General features: G+C 33.6%; 1 protein-coding gene and 1 long non-coding RNA gene across 3 annotated transcripts; one reads left to right on the top strand and one right to left on the bottom strand.

Annotated features, from left to right (window-relative positions):
• Positions 1-7,176: 7,176 nt before the first annotated feature.
• Positions 7,177-11,091, bottom strand: LOC106379998. 2 transcript variants are annotated; one of them, XR_007322336.1, is made up of 3 exons: positions 9,638-11,091; positions 9,080-9,228; positions 7,177-7,477 (listed from the first exon to the last, which is right to left on the bottom strand). It is a non-coding gene; the product is annotated as an uncharacterized LOC106379998 (long non-coding RNA). The 2 variants fall into 2 exon arrangements; XR_007322335.1 differs by having other exon boundaries at positions 9,080-11,091.
• An 11,709-nt stretch (positions 11,092-22,800) lies between these two features.
• LOC106449774 (lipid transfer protein EARLI 1) lies at positions 22,801-23,471 on the top strand. The gene has a single exon (XM_013891473.3). It carries the CDS (start codon positions 22,879-22,881, stop codon positions 23,284-23,286), a length of 408 nt encoding a protein of 135 aa, XP_013746927.1. The 5' UTR covers positions 22,801-22,878; the 3' UTR covers positions 23,287-23,471.
• Positions 23,472-27,160: the final 3,689 nt, after the last annotated feature.

Here is a 27,160-nt window from a genome sequence, read left to right as displayed (position 1 = left end):
AGAAAATTAAAGATGGGGGTTTGGGTTTCGGGTTTCGGGTTTCGAGTTTCGGGTTTGGGGTTTCGGGTTTGGGGTTTCGGGTTTCGGGTTTGGGGTTTCGGGTTTAGGGTATGGGGTTTGGGGGTTGGGGTTTTGGGTTTCGGGTTTCTGATTCTAGGGATTTAAACATAACACTCGTTAATTCCACGTAAGCACAAATCGTCGTAAAGTCCACGCAGGATGAAATCGTCGTAAAGTCCACGTAGGATGAAATCGTCGTAAAGTCCACGCAGGATGAAATCGTCGTAAAGTCCACGTAGGATGAAATCGTCGTAAAGTCCACGCAGGATGAAATCGTCGTAAAGTCCACGTAAGACAACGAGGAAATAACGACGAAACCTAAAATTAAATATGGGGTTTGGCATATATGAAGTAGAAAATTAAAGATGGGGGTTTGGAATATATGAAGTAGAAAATAAGGAATATGGGGTTTGGGGTTTCGGGTTTCGGGTTTCAGGTTTCGGGTTTCGGGTTTAGGGTTTCGGGTTTCAGGTTTCGGGTTTAGGGTTCTAGGGATATATGAAGTAGAAAATTAAAGATGGGGGTTTGGAATATATGAAGTAGAAAATTAAAGACGGGGGTTTGGGTTTCGGGTTTCGGGTTTGGGGTTTCGGGTTTGGGGTTTGAGGTTTTGGGTTTCGGGTTTGGGGTTTCGGGTTTCGGGTTTCGGGTTTCGGGTTTCAGAGTTGGGGTTTCGGGTTTGGGGTTTTGAGTTTCGGGTTTCGGGTTTGGGGTTTCGGGTTTTGGGTTTCGGGTTTCGGGGTTGGGGTTTCGAGTTTCGGGTTTGGGGTTTCGGGTTTCGGGTTTGGGGTTTGGAATATATGAAGTAGAAAATTAAAGATGGGGGTTTGGAATATATGAAGTAGAAAATAAGGAATATGGGGTTTGGGGTTTTAGGTTTCGGGTTTCGGGTTTGGGGTTTCGGGTTTCGGGTTTGGGGTTTGGAATATATGAAGTAGAAAATTAAAGATGGGGGTTTGGAATATATGAAGTAGAAAATAAGGAATATGGGGTTTGGGGTTTCGGGTTTGGGGTTTCGGGTTTCGGGTTTGGGGTTTCGGGTTTCGGGTTTGGGGTTTCGGGTTTGGGGTTTCAGGTTTCGGGTTTCGGGGTTGGGGTTTCGGGTTTCAGGTTTGGGGTTTCGGGTTTAGGGTATGGGGTTTGGGGGTTGGGGTTTCGGGTTTCGGGTTTCTGATTCGAGGGATTTAAACATAACACTCGTGAATTCCACGTAAGCACAAATCGTCATAAAGTCCACGCAGGATGAAATCGTCGTAAAGTCTACGCATGATGAAATCGTCGTAAAGTCCACGCAGGATGAAATCGTCGTAAAGTCCACGTAGGATGAAATCATCGTAAAGTCCACGTAAGATGAAATTGTCGTAAAGTCCACGCAGGATGAAATCGTCGTAAAGTCCACGCAGGATGAAATCGTCGTAAAGTCCACGTAAGACAACGAGGAAATAACGACGAAACCTAAAATTAAATATGGGGTTTGGAATATATGAAGTAGAAAATTAAAGATGGGGGTTTGGAATATATGAAGTAGAAAATAAGGAATATGGGGTTTGGGGTTTCGGGTTTCGGGTTTCAGGTTTCGGGTTTGGGGTTTCGGGTTTCGGGTTTCAGGTTTCGGGTTTGGGGTTCTAGGGATATATGAAGTAGAAAATTAAAGATGGGGGTTTGGAATATATGAAGTAGAAAATTAAAGATGGGGATTTGGGTTTCGGGTTTCGGGTTCCGGGTTTGGGGTTTCGGGTTTTGGGTTTTGGGTTTCGGGTTTCGGGTTTCGGGGTTGGGGTTTCGGTTTTGGGGTTTCGAGTTTCGGGTTTCGGGTTTGGGGTTTCGGGTTTTGGGTTTCGGGTTTCGGGGTTGGGGTTTCGGGTTTCGGGTTTCGGGTTTGGGGTTTGGGGTTTCGGGTTTGGGGTTTGGAATATATGAAGTAGAAAATTAAAGATGGGGGTTTGGAATATATGAAGTAGAAAATAAGGAATATGGGGTTTGGGGTTTCAGGTTTTGGGTTTCGGGTTTGGGGTTTCGGGTTTCGGGTTTGGGGTTTGGAATATATGAAGTAGAAAATTAAAGATGGGGGTTTAGAATATATGAAGTAGAAAATAAGGAATATGGGGTTTGGGGTTTCGGGTTTGGGTTTCGGGTTTGGGGTTTCGGGTTTCAGGTTTCGGGGTTGGGGTTTCGGGTTTCGGGTTTCGGGTTTCGGGTTTGGGGTTTGGGGTTTGGGGTTTCGGGTTTCGGGTTTCGGGTTTGGGGCTCTAGGGATTTAAACATAACCCTCGTTAATTCCACGTAGGATGAAATCGTCGTAAAGACCACGTAAAAAGATTTAAACATAAATCACGTTAATTCCACGTAAGCAAAATCGTCGTAAAGTACACGTAAAGAAAAACACGGGCCTTTGTGATTCCTCGCCATTTCCTCGTAAAAAAAACACGGGCCTTTGTAACTGCTCGCTATTTCGTCGTAAATTTACGACGAATTTGCGACGATATGTAATCTTATATATACACCCGACCGCTCACTCTTTCTTTCCTCTCTACTTCCTCTCTACTTCCTCTCCATTTCGTAGCAATGGTAAGCCTCTCTCATTCCTCTCTAATTTGGTTAGTACAGGATAGATTAGGTGGTTAGTATAGGGAATTTAGATAGGTTTGCGGATTTTATGTTATTTAGTGTTGATTAGGTGGATAATGTTGGAAAATATATTGTTGATGTTAATTTTAAAAATTTCATTTTTTTTTCCAGGTTCGAAAAGGAAGACTTACTGCCCATTACAGAGAGATCTTCGGTGAGCCGGGTAGTCGTTTAGACCCGGCATCTTCTTCCGCTCCCAGTTCTTCAGGCCAGGAGACTGTCCCCGAGACTCAGTACACTCAGAGAGTCTCTGGGTCTACTTCTTCTAGTTTACCATCGGCTCCTCATGTGCCTCCTCCGATGCCTCCTCCTGTGCCTCCTCCGATGGCACCTCCGATGGTCGCTGATATTCATCCAGATCTGATGGTGCCTCCGAGTGCTCCTTACTCGCAGTACACGGTAGAGGACATTCTCAGTCTGCCAGGCAGAGAAGGTTTACCAATCATCGACCCAGACCGACCGGACGGAACGTTGTGGTATGTTGCATTAATTTTTTTAATTCGTTTAAATATCTTTTATAACATTAAAAAATAATTTATATTTTAAATTTGTATTTTCCAGGTGGGGGGTTGACGGATGTCTTGCATCGGACATAACCGACACGATCAAGGGTTACTTCTCCATGGCACATCCAAACTGGAGTAAGACGCCTCACTACGTCAGAAAGACGTGGTTCAAAATTTACATTGTAAGTTTCTATTTATTAATTATATATTTTTTAATTTTTTCATGATTTATATATATACTTTCTAAAAAACTAATTGTTAATTTATTTTTTCCAACAGCAAAAATATAATTGGGCTTTGGGGATCACTGAGAGGGTGAGGAAGAAGTTTAACGCGAAAGCGAAAGTTCGCTTGTTGGACACGGTCTCCAACTGGAAGGGTGACTGGATCGTGAAGGGGTATGAGCGTGGCAAACCCGCTGAGCTCACCAGAGACGTGTGGGATGGCCTCATCCGTTATTGGCGCCTTCCTGATTCGATTAGAATCGTCCAGGCTTGCTCTAACTCCCGTAACACGGTCGATGAGCACGGGAACGGGCCGATGCTTCACACTACGGGCCAAAAACCCCCACGCCGGTGTCCGTTTGGAAATGGTAATTAAATATTTTATTAAATAATTTTTTTAATAATTATATTAATTTATTATAACTTTCTTAACTGTTTTTTACGCCAAAGAGACGGGACATCTCCCGTCTCTTATGGAACTTTACGAGAGGACCCACAAGAACAAGGCGGGCGTATTTGTAGATGGCAAGTCCGAGCAAATCTACAACGACGTAGTTGCTCGGGTTGAAGACCGCCAGACTCAGCTGACCCAGCAGTCTACCGACGGATTACCCGTCACCTTATCCACACTTGAAGTGGATAAGATTTACGAGGAGGTAAATTTTCAAAAAAATTAATTTTTAATTATTCATTTAATTTAATTTTAAATATTTACTTACAATATTTATTTTTTGTTTTTAAGGTTGTCCCTAAAAAAAAGGGACGGACATTGGGTATTGGTTCCGTCAACGATGTTCCGAGAGCGACATCGTCTTATGGTCAGCGACGGGATGATGAAGTCACGGAGCTGCGTAGAGAGTCCGCTCAGCTGCGTAACGAGTTGACCGCGACAAAATCTCGTATGGGTGGAGTCGAGGGCTTCTTAGACGTTATTGCGGCCACAAATCCGGAATGGGAGTCCATGTTGAGGAACATGCGACAACAACATCCCATTCATGGCGAGTCATCCGGCGACGTACATAACGAGGCGGATGTTACGAGGAGGAGTGATGAATTCTACCGGGCGATGAACGACCCTTAGTTTTTTTTTGTTGTTGTATTATATAAATTCAAAACTTATTTATTTATAAAATATTTTCATATGAATTTATTTTTATTTTGAATTTTAATTTATTATTAAATTAAATAATTTTAATTATTTTTTAATTATATTTTAAAATTCTGTAAAATAATAAAAACGAAGTAAATTCGTAGCTAATGTACGACCTCTTTACGTGGAAATCTTACGAGGAAATGACGAGAAACAATTTACGAGTATTTTACGAGGAAGTATTTACGAGGAAATAACGAGGAAATGTTTACGACCATTTTACGAGGAAATCATTTCGTGGTTGTTACGTGTATTTTGCGAGGAAAATCTTTCAAGGTATTTACGTGTAGATTACGAGGAACTGTTTTCGAGTTATTTACGAGGAATTGTAGCGACGTCCTTACGAGGAATTGTAGCGACGTCTTTACGACGAATCGTTCTACTTCGTCTTTACGACGAAATATATTCCTCGCTAAGTTACGAAGAATTAGCGAGGAAATATGTGTTACGACGGACGTGTAACGAGCAAACACGTTTCCTCGCTAATTCGTCGTAAAGCCTCTTTTACGACGAAATAACGAGGAAAACCGCCCTCGTTAAGATTATGTTTTCTTGTAGTGAGTTGCCCTAGAAAAACTCTCAAACTTGGAGTTTGTGCCAATGTCCTCAGGGATCTTCTCAAAATCGAATTGGGCACGCCACCGGTTAAGCCTTGTTGTTCACTCCTTAGAGCACCTCCATCCATAGGAAACTCTTATGGGTTCTTTATATTAATTTAAGAGTTAAAAAGGTGATTTAAAAGGTTAAGAACCTTAGTTAGTGCTAATTAATTTTTTGACCTCCATTGGGAGAACTTGATAGGGTTCTTAATTTTTTTTTTAATTAGAATGATATAAATAAAAACATACGTAAAAGTTTTAATAAAAATGACACAAAAGCATATTACAAATACAGATCGTAAATGAGAAAAAACCGATTAGTTGAAATCTTGATTTGTTCCAAAATTTTGCCATATATGCTCAACCAAATCGGCTTTCAACTGTTGATGTATTTTATTATCACGAACTCGATTCCGAATGCTCATCATATTGCCGACATTTGAAGGCATATCAGTAGAATACGTGAAATCCACTTGTGAACTTCGGTTTGATTCCGGTTGTGCGAAAACTGATACATCAAACTGAGTGTACCCATCTCGTTTGTCTTCTACGATCATATTGTGTAGAATGATACATGCTCTCATTATCTTTCCAATTTTTATTTTATCCCACAAAAGAGCGGAATTTTTGACTATGGCAAATCGAGCTTGCAAGACCCCAAAAGCACGCTCGACATCTTTACGTACAGCCTCTTGATGTGTAGCGAATAAGGATGCTTTGGGACCTTGCGGAAGTGGAATAGATTGGACAAAAGCAGCTATTTTGGATATATACCATCTGTGAGATAGTAAGCCAAATGGTACTCGTGTCCGTTGACAATGTAATTAACTTTTGGAGCTCGACCTTGTAAGATATCATCAAAAACCGGTGATCGATCAAGAACATTAATATCGTTTAATGTACCTGGAGGTCCGAAAAACGCATGTCATATCCAGAGATCTTGTGAAGCTATAGCCTCTAAAACAATGGTTGGCTTTCCTGATCCACGTGTATATTGACCTTTCCATGCGGTCGGACAATTCTTCCACTCCCAATGCATACAATCAATGCTCCCTATCATCCCGAGAAATCCGCGTATCTCTCCAATATCGAATAGTCGTTGAAGATTTTCTGGCGTGGGTCTTCTTAGATACTCATCTCCAAATAGATTTATGATTCCTTCAACAAAATGTTCTAAGCATAAAAGCGCGGTGGTCTCACCAAATCGGAGGTATTCGTCCACCGCATCAGCTGGGCAACCATATGCCATCATACGAATTGCTGCCGTTTGTAACGGAGAGTGACTGAACCTTCCAGTAGCATCTCTTCTTTGTTGAACCAGGAGTCCTTAACATCTTTCTAATCTCACCGTACCACTCGACCATATTTGTAATGTAGATTTTACCTTTAGGTTCAGTCAGATCTGCTACGGTTTACATTCATTTTAAAATCGGAAGTAATGAGAATTGTTGAACATTTTAGCACTAATGATATTATGATCAAGACAGTTACAATAAAACAAGAAGTACAAGCCAATACACATATGAAAAGCCAGACTGTGGGTCATAAAATTCCAAATTACCAATCTTCAAAGATAATCGCCAGCGCCAGCTACATATAGGAATCGAGTGATTATCAACACATGTGCATGGATTCCAATTTAAATCTTGTTTTTGGGAAGTTTTACCTTTAACCATTTAATTTTAAAAGTATATATAATTTAATAATATTATTTGTGAATTAAAATTTTAAAGACAATAATAGCATTAAGTTTTACAAAAACAATTTTTCTCTTTAGAAATAAAAACTAATATCTAATTATTACTATTAATAAAAAAATTACCATATTGAAATAAAAAACGATTTATCTTAACTATTTAATAAAATAACGATCCACTTTTAGTAAAACAAAACGGCCAGGATCAACGAGTTATCCTTCAATAAAATTGACATATTCAAACTACGACAGCACAACGGTGTGTTGATATCTATATATCCTTCAGTTTTTCACTACTAAATAAGAGCCATGATTGTCAGTTAAAAAAATAATAATAATAAGAGCCATGATTGTACACATTTCTGAATGATATATGAAAAAAACGATTTATTGTAACCACTTAATAAAACAATGTTCCACTCTCACTAAAATATCAAAGAAGTTAATAATTGATCAAAATGATTTAGTAAGACAGCTTTATTTAACTGTCCAAACCCTTGCAATCCTAATATATATACTCCTTTGCTTTATTACTACAACATGTCTTGTTGTGTCACGAGAACTCCAATACACAAGGTTACTGTCTTGTTGTGTCACGAGATATACCACACCACCTGCAATAAAGACAAAGACACAACAGAACCATCAACAAGACAAAGAAACAACAGAAACAGCAACAAGACAAAGACACAACAAAAACAGCATCAAGACAATAACAAGTGAACTTCATTACTAGAGTTTCAAGGACTGAAATATTACATAGTGATCACACAAGATAACAAACTTGAGACCCGACTCGATACCAAACTAGAAACCAAACTAGAAACCAAACTACAGACCCGACTCGAGACCAAACTAACTTGTCAACTAGACTCGAAATTAAGTTGTCATACTAACTTGACAACACGTCAGTTATTAGTCTATTCTTCAAAGCGATTTCAAGCTCACTTAGAGGCTCTGACTTGGCAATTAAGCTATCAAGCAATTTTTGCTTGTTAAGCTTCTCCTTCAAGACAAAGTCATTTTGCCTTATCTCCCACATGGTCTGAAGCTCCACTGCCTCTTCCGAAGCCTTTCCCTTGCTTTTTCCTTTGGCCTTAGCTGCTTTTACACCAATCGGCCGAGCCATAGCTTCATCTTCTCCATGGCAACCTTGCACAGAGGTCGATTGTGCAGTCTGGTCATCCAGCTTTCTTCTTTTGGAGCTTACCTTGTCTTTGGTTGAAGAAGCGCCACACCATTTTTGATCATGGCGAAGCTCCAACCAGGCATGCTCGAGTGTAAATTTTAGCTTGTAATCACTGAAGAATATCTCATGCGCCATCTTCAAAACATCATCCTCATTCATCCCACTGGATTTAGCTTTAGTTGCAGCTTCATAACACCCAACAAACTTACATACACCCTCGTTGATCTTCCCCCACTTTTATTTACAGTTACTTGGCTCCCTCTTTTGCAAAGCAGAAAGCTTTGGGCTTGATGCAACATATGATGCAATCCGTTTCCAAAATGCGATTGCCTTCTGCTCATTCGCCACCACGGGATCCTTGGAGGTGTTCAACCAAGCACTGATGAGAACGAGATCTTCAGTTGGTGACCACTTCCTCCTTTCTTTACGGTCAGAGACGACGTGTTTTTCGTTTGCATCGTCAGCCCATTGTGTACCGAAGACAGAGGCATTTGATGAAGAGAGTTCTATACTAAGAATGACAAAGGAGAAAGAGGTGTTTGGTTGTTGACTGTTTAAGAGGTTTTGAAAATTACCAGCTTGACTAAATGGATCCATAGCAAAGAAGAAGTAGATATGAATTACAGAGGAAGAAAGAGATACGAAGAAGGATGTCTTACAGAAGAAGGAGATACGAAGAAGAAGGAGAAGGAGATAAGAAGTTGTATCTTCTTATCAAAGGAGAAGGAGATAAGAAGATGAAGGAGATACAAAGGAAGAAGGAGATACGAAGAAGAAGGAGATACAGAGGAAGAAGGAGTTGCTCGGTTTTAAATGCAACGTTAAGCTTGAGTTTAGTAGTTGTTAGTTATAAATGGCAATCAATATATCTACCTAAAACTAAAACAACCAAGACAGACAATGTATTTACCTAAAACTAAACCAACCAAGAAACGAAAGTTCATTTACCTAAAACTAAACCAATCAATGCTCGATTCTTTCAACTCAACTAACAAGTACAATGATATTAAAAGGATTGTGTATTTACCTCTTCCCAACCGAAATGACAGACGACTGCATTGATGATGCAACTTCAATGCTACCATCTACACCCAAACTCTCCAGGACAGGTGCTGGAACACCTTCCCCTTCACGAGCTTTCCAACAGAAGATGCTCTGTCCCGATGTAGTTATGTCCTCAAAGTCAAAGAAGAACAACATATCAATTTTGATAAATAATCAACAAACCTATGGCTAGAGAACGAGACAAAGAGTTATCATTATCGATAAATAGAGAGACTTTGATAATTAATCAACTTTTGTTTCTTATCAGAGAGTTATAATTATGGATAAACAGAGAGACTTTGATAATTAAACAGAGAGAACGAGACAAAGAATTATCATTTTTGATAATTAATCAACTTTTGTTTCTTATCTCCAATACAGAAAGCATTCTTTTTAAAACAAATCGATAGGCCTATACCCAAAGAATTTTTGATTTGTTCAACACAAGCAAATGAAGAGTATCCAGATTCCAAAATCAATACAAGTAAAATCAATACTAGCAAAATCAATACACAGAAGAAAGGAAAGGGTTTTTGTTTACCTGTCTACGCCTTTGGATGGAGAGGTGATTGCATGGATCGACGACGAACGAGAGAGACCAAACGACGGAGGGATTTCCACGTGATTGAACAAGAGAGAGACATAATCAACGATGGAGAAACCGATCAAACATCATCTCCGTCCGAGATTTTGATGGGAACAGTGGTGAAGAGATAGAGCGAATACGAAGAGAAAGAGAGCCGGAGCGATTTCGACGAAGATGAAAGAGAGAGAACCGACCAAAAACGAAAGAGGAGAGGCCACCTTTTTTCTACCCACTACGGAGCCGCCACGTTAGGAGTTTTAAGCGCTTCTACTTTCCCTTATTAAAACACCGGTCCTTTGTTTTTTTGCATTTTGCATTTAATTTTCCCCCTTAAATTCGGTAGAACCTCTCCCTCAACTCGCCGATGGAGATGGTCTTAAGGGTTTGGTCGATCTTGAGGCCGCGGCTTGTCTCTGTACCGCCTTAAAGGCAAATGTCCTAGGAATCAAGCTTAATGTTCCCGTCTCTCTCAGTCTTCTTCTCAATGCTTGTGGCAGGAAGACCTCTCATGGATTCATATGTGCTTGATCTACCTATCAATGCTTCGTGGGGAGAATATATATCCTCTCTTTTTAATATTCATCTATCTTTATATCATTTTTTGAAATTATCTATTTTAAATTTTTAATCGAATAATTGTTACTTCTACTTTTGTTATTGTATCCGCTTTAAAAACTGTGCTCATGCATAATTTAAAATAATTAATCGGCTTCTTGTTTCCACATTAATTATCCAAAAAATATTCATTCAATAATTTTATCATGCAGATTAAAAGAAAAAATAAATTTATGTTGACCTAATATATTCGTTAAAATAAATCGACTACACTAAGAAATTCTCGGGATGTTTGTAAGACCTGCAGAACATAAGAAATTTACAATTCTATTAAATATAGGAAGTTTTAATTAATATTAAAATACAAAAAACAACAATAATCCCAGAAACTAATTACACAAACGAAATAAAACCAATCAGATCTTACTCCACCATTAAATAAATTGGATTTCACTGTTTTTTGATCAGCGATATGGATTTATTGAGAGTTGCCTGCGCTGAAACCATAATGTCTATAAACACAAAACTTTGTTCAGTTAGAACTAAAGTTCTGATAAACCTAGCTATTCTCTCAAGATATGTCCCGCATAATGATTACGCATTTGTTGCCAACACAGTGTTGGTACATATATAGGATCCCCAACAAATATGCATTATCAGCAAATTATTGAACGTAGCAACCACATGAACGATAAATATCCCCTAGACTACATTTGTGAAGTGATTTTGCCACATGTCCTATCTACGATCATTTTTACAAAAAATGATGACATGGCTAACAAGATTGATGACAAGGCTTATAGTTAATATGACATGGACAATCACATTTATTACTGACATATATTTTTGGTACACTTTATAGAATATGACAATAACTACTACATTACATTTAATGTTGATTTATATTTTTGTTAAATTTCTTAAAATATGGTAATAATTCATAAATCATCACTAAAATAAATATATTAAAATATGCATTATAAATTTTGGAATAATTATTTAATTGTATTTTTATAATTATACAATTTTTATTACTAATATTTTCAAAATTTTCTACATCTTTTTCAAAAATTTAATAAATTGTTAATCGTAATTTCATTAGTTTCTTTTAGATATCTACAAATTTTATAAATATTGTTTAGTTATAATTTTTAATAACTATACAATTTTTATATGATTTTTAGTAATTTTTTACAAGTTGATTTAATACATTTAACACTACAAGAAAACGTTTCCATTACAACGAAGATTTACGACGAAAATATTTCCTCGTAAATTTACATGGTGTTTACAACGCAGTTACGAGGAGACAAAATTTCGTTGTAAACTCCATGTAAATTTACGAGGAAATATTTTCGTCGTAAAGTCCATGTAAGTTTACGATGAAAGTACGTGGAATGAGAAATAAGTCGTAATATTTACATCGACATTACAACAAAACATTTTACCGTTATATTTAGGTGAAAACGTGTATTCAATGTGCTTTAACTTACCTAATTTCGTCGTAAAGTCGTTGTAAATATTATGTTAAAACCATGTAAAATCCATGTAAAATCCATGTAAAACATTCCTTGTAAAATCGTTGTTATATTTCAACTACCCAACTCGAAAATTTCTCTATATATATGTCATTTCTCACAACTATCTTCCTCACAACACACAAACGTAAAAAAAAAATCAGAAAAAAATCTAAGAAAAAAATGGCCGGTGGCGGTAGTATTTACGAGTTACGGAGTTGGATGTATTTGCACAAAGATTCCGGCGGGAGGGTGACAAACGCATTTCTGAGCGGGCTAGAGACATTCATGCACGAGTCGGGCTGTACACCGATCACGCAGTAAAGCGGTAAGATATTCTGCCCCTGTCGGAAATGCAAGAATTCAAAATTTGCACGTACTGAAACTATATGGAAGCATTTAGTAAACAGAGGATTTACACCACAGTACTACATTTGGTATCAACATGGAGAGGGTTATGGGGGAAATGAAGCTACTAGTAGTAATAATAATTTTGAGGATGCTCATCATAGTGAAGAACAAAATCATTTGCATAATGAATATAATTATCATCAAGTGGCATTGGTCTTTGGGAATCACCGAGAGGGTGAAGGCGGAATTCGTTGCAGAGGCAAAGATCCGCCTCTGCAACACAGTCTCCGATTGGAAGTGGCATTGGTCTTTGGGAATCACCGAGAGGGTGAAGGCGGAATTCGTTGCAAAGGCAAAGATCCGTCTCTGCAACACAGTCTCCGATTGGAAGGACAAGTGAGAGATCTACGGGTATGAGGGAAAGCCCACTGAGCTCACGAAGGATGTGTGGGATGGCCTCATCGCCTATTGGGAGCACCCCTCTTCGATCAAAAAGGCCAATTCGTGCTCGACTTCTCGAAGGACGAAGGATAAAGATGGTCATTTGCCCATGCTTCACAGAACCAGACAAAAACTTCATGCAGGAATCTGTCTAGAAGCTGTAAGTTTTGTTTTAAATATATATTTTAAAATATTCAATTAATATAATTTTTAATATTTAATTTAATTTTTTTTTGTAGTACGAGAAGACGGGAGTCTTACCATCTCTGTCTGAGCTATTCAAGATGACTCACGCCACATCCGACGGAGTTTTTGTGGATCCTGCATCTGAGAAACTCTTCCAAGCAGTGGCTGCTCGGATTGAAGAACGGGAGACGCAACTAACCCAGGAGTCTCCCGATGGATTACCCGTCACATTGTCCACCGAAGACGCCGACAGAATCTTCGAAGAGGTACAACTTAAAATTTTTGTTTACATTATTTTTAATATTTTAACATAATTAACTATATTAATATATGTTTTAATTTTATAGGTGGCTCCTAAAAAGAAGGGACGGATAGTCGGTATAGGCTCTGTTAACGAAGTTGCAAGGGCAACTTCGTCATACACTTCGAGACGGGATGAAGAGACTTCTTAGATGAAAGCTCGAATGGATAACCAGCAGGTTCGTTTAGACTCTCTTGAGGATTTGCTAGACGTGATGGCCGTGGAAAACCCGGTTATGCAGAGAATGTTGAGTGAGAGACGAGCCGCTCCTGGGTTGCCAGTACGAGATCCCCAAGAGTCCGATCCAACCGGTCAACAGCCGAGCAACCCCACCGACTACTTCGAGGATATGTAGTTTTTTTTATATTTCTGTTTGTATTATGAATTTAAATATTATTGTATGACTTTTAAATGCTTTTTTTAAAATATATTTTTCATTTTCATATTTCGTTTTAAAATTTAAATTATTTTAAATTCCGAATATTAAATAAATTCAAATTTATTATATATATTAATAATAAGAATCGATGTAAACTTCACGTAAATGTTTACGAGTGATTAACGTCGAAAGATTTACGAGGGTTTTACATCGAAATGTTTACGTGTTCTTTACAACGAAAGTATTTACGTCTGCTTTACATCGAAACAGTTATGTGGAGTTTACCACGAAAACTTACGTCTCGTTTATGACGAAACCTTGCCCTGTGTTTTACGAATAATTTATGTCATCGTAAACGTAACAAGTCGTTTACGACGAAATCTCCGTTACGACAGACGTTTTACAACGAAACATATTTCGAGGTTAATTCGTCGTAAAAACTCCGTTTATGATGAATTTACAAAGAATATTGCCCTCGTAAAAAATATGTTTTCTTGTAGTGTAAACAAAATAAATAGATAAAAAATTTATCTAAGATTCAAATTTTAAATATATTACATTTATATATTATTAAATGTAATTTAAAATAAACAAAATTATTTTTTTTTCTTAATTTTAAGCTTAAATAATCAACTTTATATTAAATATTAGTCAAAAATAATAAAATATATAATATTAATAAATTTCATTTTAAATATAATTTAACTTTTAAAAAATTTATCACTGCACATGGTGCAGGAAAACACCTAGTATAACTAATACAATAACAGTATGCAACATATCTTTAAAACGTAGAATTTAACACGTAAGTCTACCGTTAGTAATTATCAGAATTTAGACCCAAATATGACTTTTTCTTGGGTTCACCCCCTAGGGTGAACCTTTAGGTTCACCAACCAATAGAAAGTTGTAATTTTAGATCTAGTATCTTTTAATTAAGGAAACAAAATAACTTGCCAAATTATATTATGTTTTTAAAATAAAAAATAAAAAATTAAGTAAATAAAAATAACAATAGTTCTAAAAAAATATTGTTTAAAAAAAATATTTATTTTTAAGATTTAGAGTTTAGTGTTTAAGATTTATAATTTAGAATTTATCCAAATGTTTAGTGTTTTTCCAAGGGTTTAGGGTTTACCTACGGGTTTAGGGTTTACCCAAGGGTTTAGAGTTTACCCAAGGGTTTAAGGTTTTCCCAAGGGTTTAGGGTTTAGGATTAGAGTTTAGGGTTTAGTGTTTTGTTAACAACATGTTTAGTGTTTTTCCAATGGTTTAGGGGTTTTACCCAAGGATTTAGGGTTTACTTAAGGATTTAGGGTTTAGGATTTGAGTTTAGGGTTTAGTATTAGAGTTTAGGGTTTAGTGTTTTGTTGACAACATTTTTTTTTTTTTGAATTCGTTTTTTATATATTATTTTTATTTATTTTTAAATTTTATTTTGAAAAAATAATATAATTTGCAAGTTATTTGGTTTCCTTAATTAAAAGATACTAGATTTAAAATGACAATTTTCTATTGGTTGGTGAACCTAAAGGTTCACCCTAGGGGGTGAACCCAAGAATAACTCCACAAATATTATCTACAGATTTTTCAGATTTCTAAATAATATTTTGATATAGCACGATATTTTGAAATTCCATACTATAAATCACGTCATTATCATACGTATGCTGTATCGTATATGTGGTTAGTTCAAGAAAAAGTGACGTATCCAAATGATGTGCGATAAGTGTTAGGTAAATACCGAATTTCAAACTAGTTCACGAACTGACTTGAATCCGGATGAAGCCAAACTGATCAACTTGACCAAAAAATAACATAACAACTTGAATGGATCATATACGTACATTACCAGAAAGATGATTTCATACTACCAACTGCCATGTTTGTCGGAATGTTATCAGAATAAGCAATGACCAATCGTTTTTTGAAAGAAACGCAATTTTCAGAGTTCTAGGCTCGGAAATGGATGTTTCTCATAATTGTGTTGGAAGAATGGAAGTTACCAATAGGATGTGTTCTTGCAAAAATTTCCGGAAATATCTACCGGAAAATACAAAGGAAGTTCTTACAAAATAGGATAACAATTCATCGAAACATATGGAAAGTTAACGGCATGGTTCATCTGAAAATTAGTCAAAAACGGATTGCTATAAACTAACACTATAAGAGCATCATTAACCCTATCAACCCATTAGGGGTACTTAATTTTTTTATTTTTTTATTTTTGTTTATTTTTTTTTCTGATTAAAAAAAAAGATCAATTGCGGACCGCCACGTGTCGGTTAGACCCGCAAACAGAACAAACAGCGACGCTTAAACAAGTAGCAAAAGCACTGCTGCTTAGATTTTTCTTGGGACCCACTCATTTTTTTATATTTTTTTAAGCACTCTCCCCTAAGCTCCCCTGGTTAATGATGGTCTAAGAAAACATGCTATTCCCGACATATTCTTCTGTCGGGAATCCGCCAGAAAATTGCATTCCCAACGAACACGCTTCGTGATGGATTCTCGCCGGAAATATTCCCATACAAAAAAACTATTCTGAAATTCATTGGAAAACTGAAAAATCCAGACAAATGGTATTTGTCAGGAAAATTCCCGACGGACACAAGTGGCCGGGAAAATTTCTTATGGAGAAAAGTCGTTGGGAGTTCCTGACGGACAGATCTTGACAAGCTAAAGTTCCCGGGAATGTAAACTAGTGGACCCCAGGTTGTGAACATAAAATTCTTACCCACCACGCTGAGTACACCGCTTACAGGAGTAGATTTGTCCCAGGCTTCTTAAAATCGTCCCAAACAGTGAGGTTTATCGACTTCGGCATTTTTCAGCGAGCCACTTCTGCTTCCACTCATTGAGTTTACCGCCATGGTTATCTCTTGCGTAATGGTGGAAGCGCCTTCCATATCCTTTGATTATTTTAAAACTAAATATATGTAATTTTTATAAATATATAAACTATATTATAGAAATTCATGTATCACTCGATTTCGGTTTGGTTTCAGTCTTTCGGTTCTAGGATATAGGATCCGCTCGGAAAATTGATCATATCCAAACCCGTACGAATCTCATTTTTTTGTTCATATCCAAAATCGATTGATCGGTTTTTTGGTTTTGGATAAGTGTTCCCAGGTCTAGTTCCATAAATGAAGCCATTCTTCATCCAAGACCTTTTATTGAAAATCTATGATATGCCAATATCAAATTAAAAAGCTTTAGGATCTTCTTCTTTGTTCCGTCTTGCGCTGGGTATTCGGTTCTCTGTTTGGTTCTAGAGGTTTAGGATTCATTCAGGATTTAGAAAATTTTGTTTGGTTATTTTGGTTGTCAGTTTGGTTTGGGTAACAAAATTGAGAACTGGCAAATATCTGAAGTAACTTTGGATCCCATTCGGTTTTGGTTAATTCGGGTTAAAAAGTCAGAAAATCCGTGTTTTGGATTATATATATCAGATTTTAAAAAAAAATTGGATAAAATTTGGATAATTCAAATAATTTTAAATATTTCGGATGCAAAGTATTCTGATAATTCTGTTTTTGGGTATTTCGCCTTTTAATTAATGTTTTTAATTATTTGATTATTTTAAAACTAAATATAGTTACTATTTAGTATATACACTATATTATAGAAATTTGGGTACCCATTCGATTCTCGGTTTGTTTCCGCTTCAGTTTCTATCTTGCTTCAGTTTCGGTCTTTCGGCTATAGAGATATAGGATCCATTCGGATAACTGATATGATCCAAACCCGAACCGAATCTTGTTTTTTGATTCAGGTTGGTTCTTCGGGATGTGTTTGCCTAGGTCAAGTTCCATCAAATTTAGATTTCATTGGTTTAATAGATTTAAAATCTTGATAAAAGAGTTATATAGCTAGTTAGCCACAAAGTGGATACATTTTAGAAGAAAAAAATTAAATATGGACGACCATATCTTGGTAAGAAATGTAGCGGATCATGGTTAATTTGAAGTAGATCTCATAAATTTTCCGGTTACTTGTCAAAAAGAACTCTAAAATCTCCTATATATTAATTGAGAAACATTACAACATCTTTTTTGTACCTACGTATCATCACTAGGATGATTCTTAGAATCATTAGAAAAATAGATTGGTCCATCTAATTATATAATAAGCTTGTTATTTAAACTAACCATAAATTCATTATTAATATTCTTTATTATTTCCTTAAATAAAAGTCACGGAATTGCCTAATGTGGCTAAAGTATATATGACAAAAAATGATTTTGAATAATAAAGAATTGATAAAAATTAGTGTATCTTCTATCATATTTATTTAATTTTAAATTATTAAAATCTAGAATGAAGATCTTGAGTTCTTTCCTGAAGCAGTTAGCGACCTCTTTGGCAAGAGAGTGCTTTTCGAAATTTCAAATGATTTGATAACATCAAAGGAAAGAGCTCTCAATGTTTTGTTCGGCTGCCTAATAACAACCGTGAAATGATAAAAGAGTTTGCAGCTTTGCCTCCTGAACCGGTACTATTCTTATTGTTTAATATTAAAATGCTTACACCCACGCTGGTAAACATTTCATTTTAAAAAAAATTTCTCTTGAAAATTTTAATGATGCAGTCTTCAGAGGAAATTTTCGGGGATTCTTGCGGTTCTTCAGCAACTACTTTGTCTAAAAGAAAAAGCCAAGAAGAGCGAGACAATGATGTTGAGGATCAGCTGTTTGTTAACAAGAAACACTCTAAAAAAAAGTCGAAAGCGAGGGAAGCTGCAGAAAAGAAAAAAAAAATATTTTCTTATTTCTTTGTTTTCAGTTCGCTTATTATTATTATTTTCTTGGATTTGGTTTCTTACATTTTTCGTTCGGGATTTTATAGTTTTAAACAATTACTTAAGTTGTTCAAAAAAAAACAATCACTTATGTAAGCACTCTTTTATTGGCTTTAATTATCTATTATTTTAACAATTACTTATATTAGCACTCTTTTATGGTATGTAATTTTAATCTATTTTTTATTCAAGAAACGTTTAAATTCATAAATAGTTTCAGTTATTCGTTCCTTTTATTAACCAATTTTCAAACTATTTAGATAACGTATATAAATTTAAAATTTCTATTAATAAAATTATAAATCTATTAAATTATGTTTTTTTCCATACAGAATTCAATCATTTTTTGCAGGCTTCTAGTGGATTTTGTTTTTTTTAATGAAATTGTACTTCTTAATTTTTTATATTACTTGTGGATTATATTTCAACACAATTTCACTTAATAATAACATAATTGTCTCTTTTAAAACTAATATGGAAATATATTTTTAATATATCTCGTAAATCCGTCAGAATTTCGTCAGAAATTTCCGACGAATATTTCTTCCATTAGAAATTTCGTCAGAAATGACTATGTTTTCTTGTAGTGGATCTGTTATGGTTTATATTCTTTTTAAAATCGGAAGTTGTGTGAATTGTTAAATATTTTAGCAGTAATGATTATGCCTGAGACTTTTATCCGAGATCCGGATTCGATCCGAGATCCGATCTGGATCCAGTCCAAAAATCTGGATATCCGGAGGGGCCGAATCCGGATCCGGATAGTAAAATGGTTGATCCGTCAAAGCCGGATCCGGATCCGGATATTTTGATTTTTTAGTCCAGATATCCAGATCCGTAAGTTTTATTAATAACTATTTCAAAATAGTAATATCTATATATAAAAACTAATTTAATTTAATATATTTTCATTTTTATAATAGTATATATAAATTTTATGTAAATTTTATAATATTATACATAGAAATAATTAAAAACATTATACATATATATATTTAAATTATTGTTAATATTTTATATATATTAGTATTATTATTTTTATTTATTTTAAGGATCTAGATCGGAATCCGGATATCCGCCAGATATTACAATTTTTAGAAAGATATCCAACGCCTGGATATCCGAGAACTCCGGATTCGGATAAAGATAGTAAAATTATGGATCCGGATCCGGATACCTTAAAATTACTCGGATACCCGATCCGTCCCACGCCTAGTAATGATATTATGATCAGGACAGCTACAATAAAACAAGAAGTATATGAAAACCCAGACTGTGTGGTCATAAACTTCCAAATTACCAATCTACAAACACAATTGCCAGACGCCAGCTACAATACGAGTGATTATTCTACACATGTGCAGGGATTCCAATTTAAATCTAGTTTTTTTTTAACTAAAAGAAAAACAGTTAGGCCACAAGGACTTCCAATTTTTTTACTAAATCTAGTTTTTGGCAAGCAAGTTTAACTGTGACACAAAATACCGTTTTACCTTTAACCATTTAATATATATATATATATATATATATATATATATATATCATTTGGGAAGTCAAAATTTTTTTTAAAAAATATTAGCATTAATGTTTTACAAAATAAAATAATTTTTTTTAAAAAATAAAAAACTATAATATCTATTTATTACTAGGAAAAATTTTATGTTTACCACTTTCATGGTAGCACTTTTCATATTTACCAGTACCACCATTAAAGGAACATTTTCAAAAATATATTCTTCATTAAATGGTAAAAGACTCTTACACACTTGTTATCTATATATATATAATAAATCATTATTTAAATAAATAAATAAAAAAAATTATGTTTTCGAATTATACTATTTCAAATTTGAAGTTTTTTTTCAAATTTGTTTTTTATTTTTTTTTCAAAATTTGTTTTTGAAAATCGAAAATTATGTTTGAAATTATTTTTAAAATTTTTTAAGTATTTATTTATATATTTATTAAAATCCTAAATTTCACATTCCAAAAACCCTACCCCACCCCTCAACTCTAAACTTTTAGTCTAGATTATTTAACCCTAGGAGTATAAGTGTCTTTTACCATTCATTAAAAGTGATGGTGAAAGTGATTAATGTAAACATGAAAAGTGATACTATGAATGTGGTATTTGTGGCAATTTCCCTTATTACTATTAATAAAAATAAACATATCTCTTTAATATTATTTGAGAAATCAGTTTCTTATGTGTTGTTCTCACGTTAATTCTTATTATTTAATTAAAATGATAATCTTAATGAAGTAATTTTATTATTAAAATGTCATTACCAATTTTTTTTATTTAACCTTTTTTAAAAAAATTATTTCCCAATCCCCTTATTATAGAAAAAGCATTATCTTTAGTATACATATATGCTTTTTATATTTAAAACATGTTATTTAATAAACAATATTTTTTATAATTTTTTCACGTTCATTAGAAACATCATTTACTATTTAATTTTATATTAATCAATTTTTAATATCTAAATAAAAAATAAAAATTTACAATCTTAATAATATATGAATGTTCATATCTCTACATAAATACAAATTATTTTTCAAGTTTGAACTACCAAAAAAAGTATTTCAATATATAAATTCTACTTTATTCATAAAAAGTTGTATTCTCTCCATAAAAAAATCACAATCATTATTTTTTTAAAGAAATTCATTCATCTTTGAATACATGAAATATCAAAATGAATATCATAAAGTCAATTTATAATGGAAGAATACTTCAAATCATTCAGCTGGCTACACATTTTATCGAGACAATGATTATAACATGTAATAGAATTAGTTAAAAGGTTTTAATACCTATCATGTTTGCTACTCTGCTAGAACAAGATTTTAATTTAGAATGCGGCACATTTTATTTTTACTTAGTGTTAGAAAGCTAATTCTGTTGTTTACTAGAAAGATTTCTAAAATTAATTAGTTTTAATTGAATTCTGTGTTTTTAAAAATAACATCTGAATGTTTTAAACTACCAATTTTGAATAAAATGGTAAATATTAACTTCAATTAATAAAATTTCAATGTGATGTTATATTTTAAATAATGCAATTTTAAACTGGTCTTAAGGCATATTTTCATTTTTGAAATTTTGTTAGTTTGAAATTTTAAACTGGTCTTAAACCATTTTTTTAATTTTCTTTATAAGTTATTTGTAATTTTTCATAATTCACAAAATCCAGTGATAAAACAAAATAAATAAAATACAAATTTAAAATTAATATAACCATACAAATAATACATTAAAACATTCACAACTCAATAACTCATAAATAACTGTCTTATCTAAAATAATATAAAATATCAAACTAATTGAAACACAAATAAATTTTAATAACTAAATTTAGTTTTTTCGTAAATATTCATTCCTGCGTATAGAGGCGGATAACTCACCTAATTGAAATTAAAAAAAAAGATTTACATTAACCACTTAATAAAAAAAAGATTCACTTTTTGTAAAACAACGATCAACGAGTTAAAACTTCAATAAAATCAATATTATTAAAACAGATGTACAAAGTTGGATCCAACTTGCTTCTATGTAAAATATTTTTAAAATACTATACCCTATAATTAATTCCACTAAATCAATTTTAATGGTAAGATTCTAAACAATTGAAAAGAAATATTCGATGGATAAGGAAGTCTTACACAATAACAAAAGCCACCTCTGCTTCTCAAAACCAAAAAGGAATATTCAATATAAAGCTAAACAATTCTATCTCAACAAATTTCACAAACAAAAAAATTAAACAAACAAACATTCGTTAATGACCATTAGTTTTATACACCATAGTTTAGTTTATATGATTATATCTTTATATATTAATCGTATTGCTTATGATAGATATCTTATGTGATTTTGTTATTGTGTATAATTTTTCAAAGGTTTCCAAATGTTAAATTATGAAATAAATAAGTCTAGGTTCAATTTCTAAACAAGTTGGAGTTAAAAGAGATATAATAAAAATACAATAATATTAAAACTAATAGTTATTTAAATATCTAATGCAAATTTTAAAATTAAAGATTCTACAATTCAAATCAAATTGAATTTACATATTGGTCACCAATCGGTTCAACCGGTTAGCTTCAAGATTTACCGGATTACATATGGGATTATTGGTTTACCGGTTTGACTATGGATCCGGGTCAAGTTTAGAGACGATGATTTAAATAAAATAATGTTTTAAATAGACATAATTCTTACAAATTAACAAAATATTTGTAACGTTGTTTATTAAAAAACAGTTTAGCATAAAATATTCCGCGCTTTAAAAGCATAGATCAAAATCTAGTTAGTTGACATATTAAAACTACTACAGCATTGATCAAAAAAAAAAAAAAACTACTACAGCATAAAATCACATTACTAAACCAATTCCATGATTGTGCACATTTCTGAATGATATATAAAAAACGAATTATTGTAACCACTTAATAAAACAATGTTCCACTGTCACTAAAATATCAAAGAAGTTAATAATTGCTCAAGATGATTTATTAAGACAGCTTTTTTTAACTGTCCAAACCCTTGCAATCCTAATATATATACATACATCCACTCTTCATTTTACTTCACCATCCTCTAAAGCAACACTTCCATCTTAGAACTTGCTCAATTTGAAATTTATCTTTGGAAAGATGGCTGCCAAAAACTCAGCCTCCCTTATCATTTTCCTCACATTCAACATCCTCTTTTTCACGCTAACTACGGCTTGTGGCGGTGGCTGCGGTTCCATTCCGAAACCTAAACCTAAACCTAAGCCCACCCCAACTCCATCCTCCTCAGGAAGCTGCCCTAGAAAAACTCTCAAACTTGGCGTTTGTGCCAATGTTCTAAAGGATCTTCTCAAAATTGAACTGGGCTCGCCACCGGTCAAGCCTTGTTGTTCACTCCTTAAGGGTTTGGTTGATATTGAGGCTGCTGCTTGTCTCTGTACCGCCTTAAAGGCAAATGTTCTAGGAATTAAGCTTAATGTTCCCGTCTCTCTCAGTCTTCTTCTTAATGCTTGTGGCAGGAAGACCCCTCGTGGATTCATATGCGCTTGATCTACTATCAATGCTTCGATTGGAGAATATATATTATCTCTTTTTCATATTCATCTCTCTTTATATCATTCTTTGAAATTACCTATTTTCAGTTTTTAATCCAATAAATGCTACTTCTATTTCTGTTATTGTATTCGCTTTAAAAAGTGTGCCCATGCATAATAAAAGTAATTAATCGGCTTCCAGTTTCCGCATTAGTTATAGAAAAATTATTCATGTAATAATTTTACTATGCAGATTAAAAAACAAATAAATTTATGTTGACCTGATATATCCGTTAAAATATATCGATTAGACTAAGAAAAACTCGAGATGTTTGTAAGAACTGCAAAACATAAGAAATTTACAATTTTATTAAAATATAGGAGATTTTAATTAGTAATAAAATATAAAAACACAACAATAATCCCAGAAACTAATCATACATACGAAATAAAACCAATCGAATCTTATTCTACAACTAAATAAAGAGGATTCCATTGTTTTTGATTGATCACTCAGCAATATGGATTTATTGAGAGTTGCCTGCACTGAAACCATAATGTATACACAAAACATTGTTCAGTAGAACTAAATCTGATAAACCTATTCTATCACGATATGTCCCGTATAATGATTACGCATGTGTTGCCAACACAGTGTTGGTACACATATAGTATGGATCCCCAACAAATAAGCATTATAAGTAAATTATTGAACGTAGCATGCAATAGAACATACAGTGTTGGTACATTTAAACTAATAATCTTACTAATACAATAACAGTATTAGTATACAACATATCTTTAAAACATAGAACAACACGTAAGTCTACAGTTAGTGAAATATAGTCCATATAAAAATTGAATTACATTATATCTGTTTCTAATTTAAGGTATCTGAACAATTTTTAGATTCTAAAGAATATTGATAGAGTGTGAATTAATAGAACCAAACTGTTTCAATGCATCAGTGAGCTTCGAAAACCAGCATATATCTCGGGACTTTTCAACCCATAATCGCCTTATGTAGTATGCAGACCTTGTTAGGATCAGCGTGTTGAAAGCCTTGAGGATGCTTCATATAGATTTTTTCAGTGGGATCACTATGCAAAAAGGCATTGTGAACATCCATCCTATGCATAATCCATCCCTTTCTTTAAAATCTTTTCTTTTGACTTGCATGTTCCCTAAGGCAACCAACCTAGATTTATGCCTTTCAACAGTACCATCTGTATTATATTTGATCTTGTACACCCACATATTACCAATGGCCTTCTTACCAGGAAGTAAAACCACGATACTGAATGTCTTGTTCACTTCAAAAGCGACAATGTCATCTTTCATAGAGTTTCGCCATATTTCATGTTGAACCGCCTCTTTGTAACTATTTGGTTCTACTCCACTTGTTATCGGAGCCAAGAAGGCTTTGTGAGCTGGAGAAAACCGTTCATCAGAAATATAATTGACAAGAGGATATGATGTTTTACCTTGGACTGACGAGGACTCTGATTGTGTATTGGGCGCAGTGTGATCGTGATGGGGGTTCTTCTTTGATACAGCTTGCATTGTAGTTAACATAATCACGCAAATTTTAGGAGGGAATCTTCTCTTTGTGTCGTCTACCTAGCTCAGGTTCTGTTTCAATATTATTCAAGTAATTCAATTTTTCTAGAAAATTCAAATCATAGAAATATAGTCCCTTTAAACCTATGATTGTACTCATAAATCTTAACTAAAAAATAGAATCATTTATATAAAATTTGAATTATAGTTACATAAAACCATGTTTTTCGCAGATTTTTAAAAATATAAAGTATTTTATTTTTTCAAATAATGAATGTAAGGTATCAAAATGTTGTCAGAAGATATTGTTATGCGTAAACAACCAGTAACACAGTAAATTACTTACAAAATCATAAACCCGATTATATTATAATATTGTTGATCAATAAATATGAACAACATTGTTATTGAGTTACAATATATATATATAAATGTAAACAATTCTTCAAAATATTTATTGTAAAATCAAAAGTAAACACATATAGAATTAAAATAAATGTTCTGTGAGACAAACAAAAACGTTTTAAATAACAATTGAGTTACATTCTATATCAATTTGGTTGTTTGAATATCGAAAGGAAATAGGAGCTAGCCACCAACGTATACAAAAACATTTTAAAGGATAACCATGTATTGAAACTAATCAAACAAATACAAATGAAAATTGGTTGTTGTATTCCGGTCTGGTTTCACAGACCACCTCAAATTTGAGTAATAGATCAGCCGTTTGATGTCAAAAAAAAATATCAATACAAATGAAAAAAATATTCGCATGATTGTGCAGTTCAAAATCTAGTGTTATTTTATATTGGTTAGACAACTTTTTACAATGGATTTTCTAGAATGACTATATTTTATTATTTTAAAAGTAGATAATCTCCAACCAAAACGATTATGGAATCAATCAATAGCACTCTTATTTGTATTTATATTTTTATTTATTATATTTTGAGAACTTCTCTAATTAAGGTCCTAATTTTTGGTCAAAAAATCGGAAAATATAATTACACAAATAAGTAATTAGAATAAGATGGATAGTACAAAGCGCAGACGACTTCCAGCAAATTCATCACTGGAATAGATTGATGTCCTATGTATTAATGATACGTTCCCTATCTAGTACGTTTCTTAAAAGTATTACGTTTGTTCACTTCTTACGTCGTTTTATGTCTCTTTTTTTGGACAAACGTGGTTTTATCTCTCTACTTCTAGAAATACAGCCCGAGTTTTTTTTTTTGAAAACTATATACAGCCCAAGTTTTTTTTTTTGAAAAAAGGCTTAATACAGCCCAAGTTTTGCCGACGACAATGTATGAAAGTGCTTGATTCCGGATTCCCCTTCATTTTAGATATGATATGATAAAGATGATATGTCAATAAGGAGCGGTTTTGACTTTTCAGGTATGATTATGTCCGATTCGAAAAATAAAATGGACTAAGACATATATTTCTACCCAGCAATACTTTTTTTTTTGAACATATACCCAGCAATACTTGCTTTCTGCTTGCAAAAAAAAAAAACTTGCTTTCTGCAGGCTAACTTATTTTAGATCCCAACCATATTAATTTGGGATGATGATATTTTGGCCAACTAAAATTTTGTTTGTTTAATGTTGAGAGATCGACTGATACTGATTTGAGTTCGTTGTTTCGGTCACTTACCCGCCCAAAATTATCAATGTTTTTTTTTAAATACATATTCTGTTTAGTATGTTTGATGCTTTAAGTTGGAGTCGGTTTAAACCAACGCTTAATACGTTTTAATTATATGATGAAAATAATTCAGATAAAAAAAAATATATATATATATATACTGAACGAAATAATTAGAATGAGAAAAGAATACATACAAGTTTTTTTGGACCCGGCACAAGACTATGACTCATGATCCTCCGATTGACATAAAAATGCTTCCAAGGCTTTTAGTTTTCTTTTGTCAATCTAATACTTGTATATCCAAAAATTAATACATATATAGCACATGAAGCACTCTGTGACAAATGAGATTCAAGCCCAACCCGAACCATTGATGTCCTCCAAATTAATAACATAAGATGATTATAAATTTTCTTTTTTTTAAAAAAAGATGATTATAAATTTTCTTTTTTTAAAAAAAAAAGATGATTATAAATTTTGAAAACATTAAAATATATAGAGCATTTTGTATTGGCTGGGATTTTATCTACACATGTAAAGTTATAGAAGCTCTCATGTAGTATGGCAATAGACTCTGAATAAATGTGCAATGGGGTCTTGAATTATAATCATGGTAGTGATAATAACAGCAGTGACAATTCAATAATACTATCATGAACGCACAAATGGAATTA

This window comes from Brassica napus, chromosome C4, assembly GCF_020379485.1.
Source record: "Brassica napus cultivar Da-Ae chromosome C4, Da-Ae, whole genome shotgun sequence".
NCBI classification, from domain to species: Eukaryota; Viridiplantae; Streptophyta; class Magnoliopsida; order Brassicales; family Brassicaceae; genus Brassica; species Brassica napus.
The sequence above is the reverse complement of the archived record's forward strand: the minus strand, read 5'-3'. Positions and strand labels throughout refer to the sequence as shown.

Coding starts and splice junctions, on each gene's coding strand:
- LOC106449774 (XM_013891473.3), top strand. CDS start 22,879: ATGGCTGCCAAAAACTCAGCCTCCCTTATCATTTTCCTCACATTCAAC.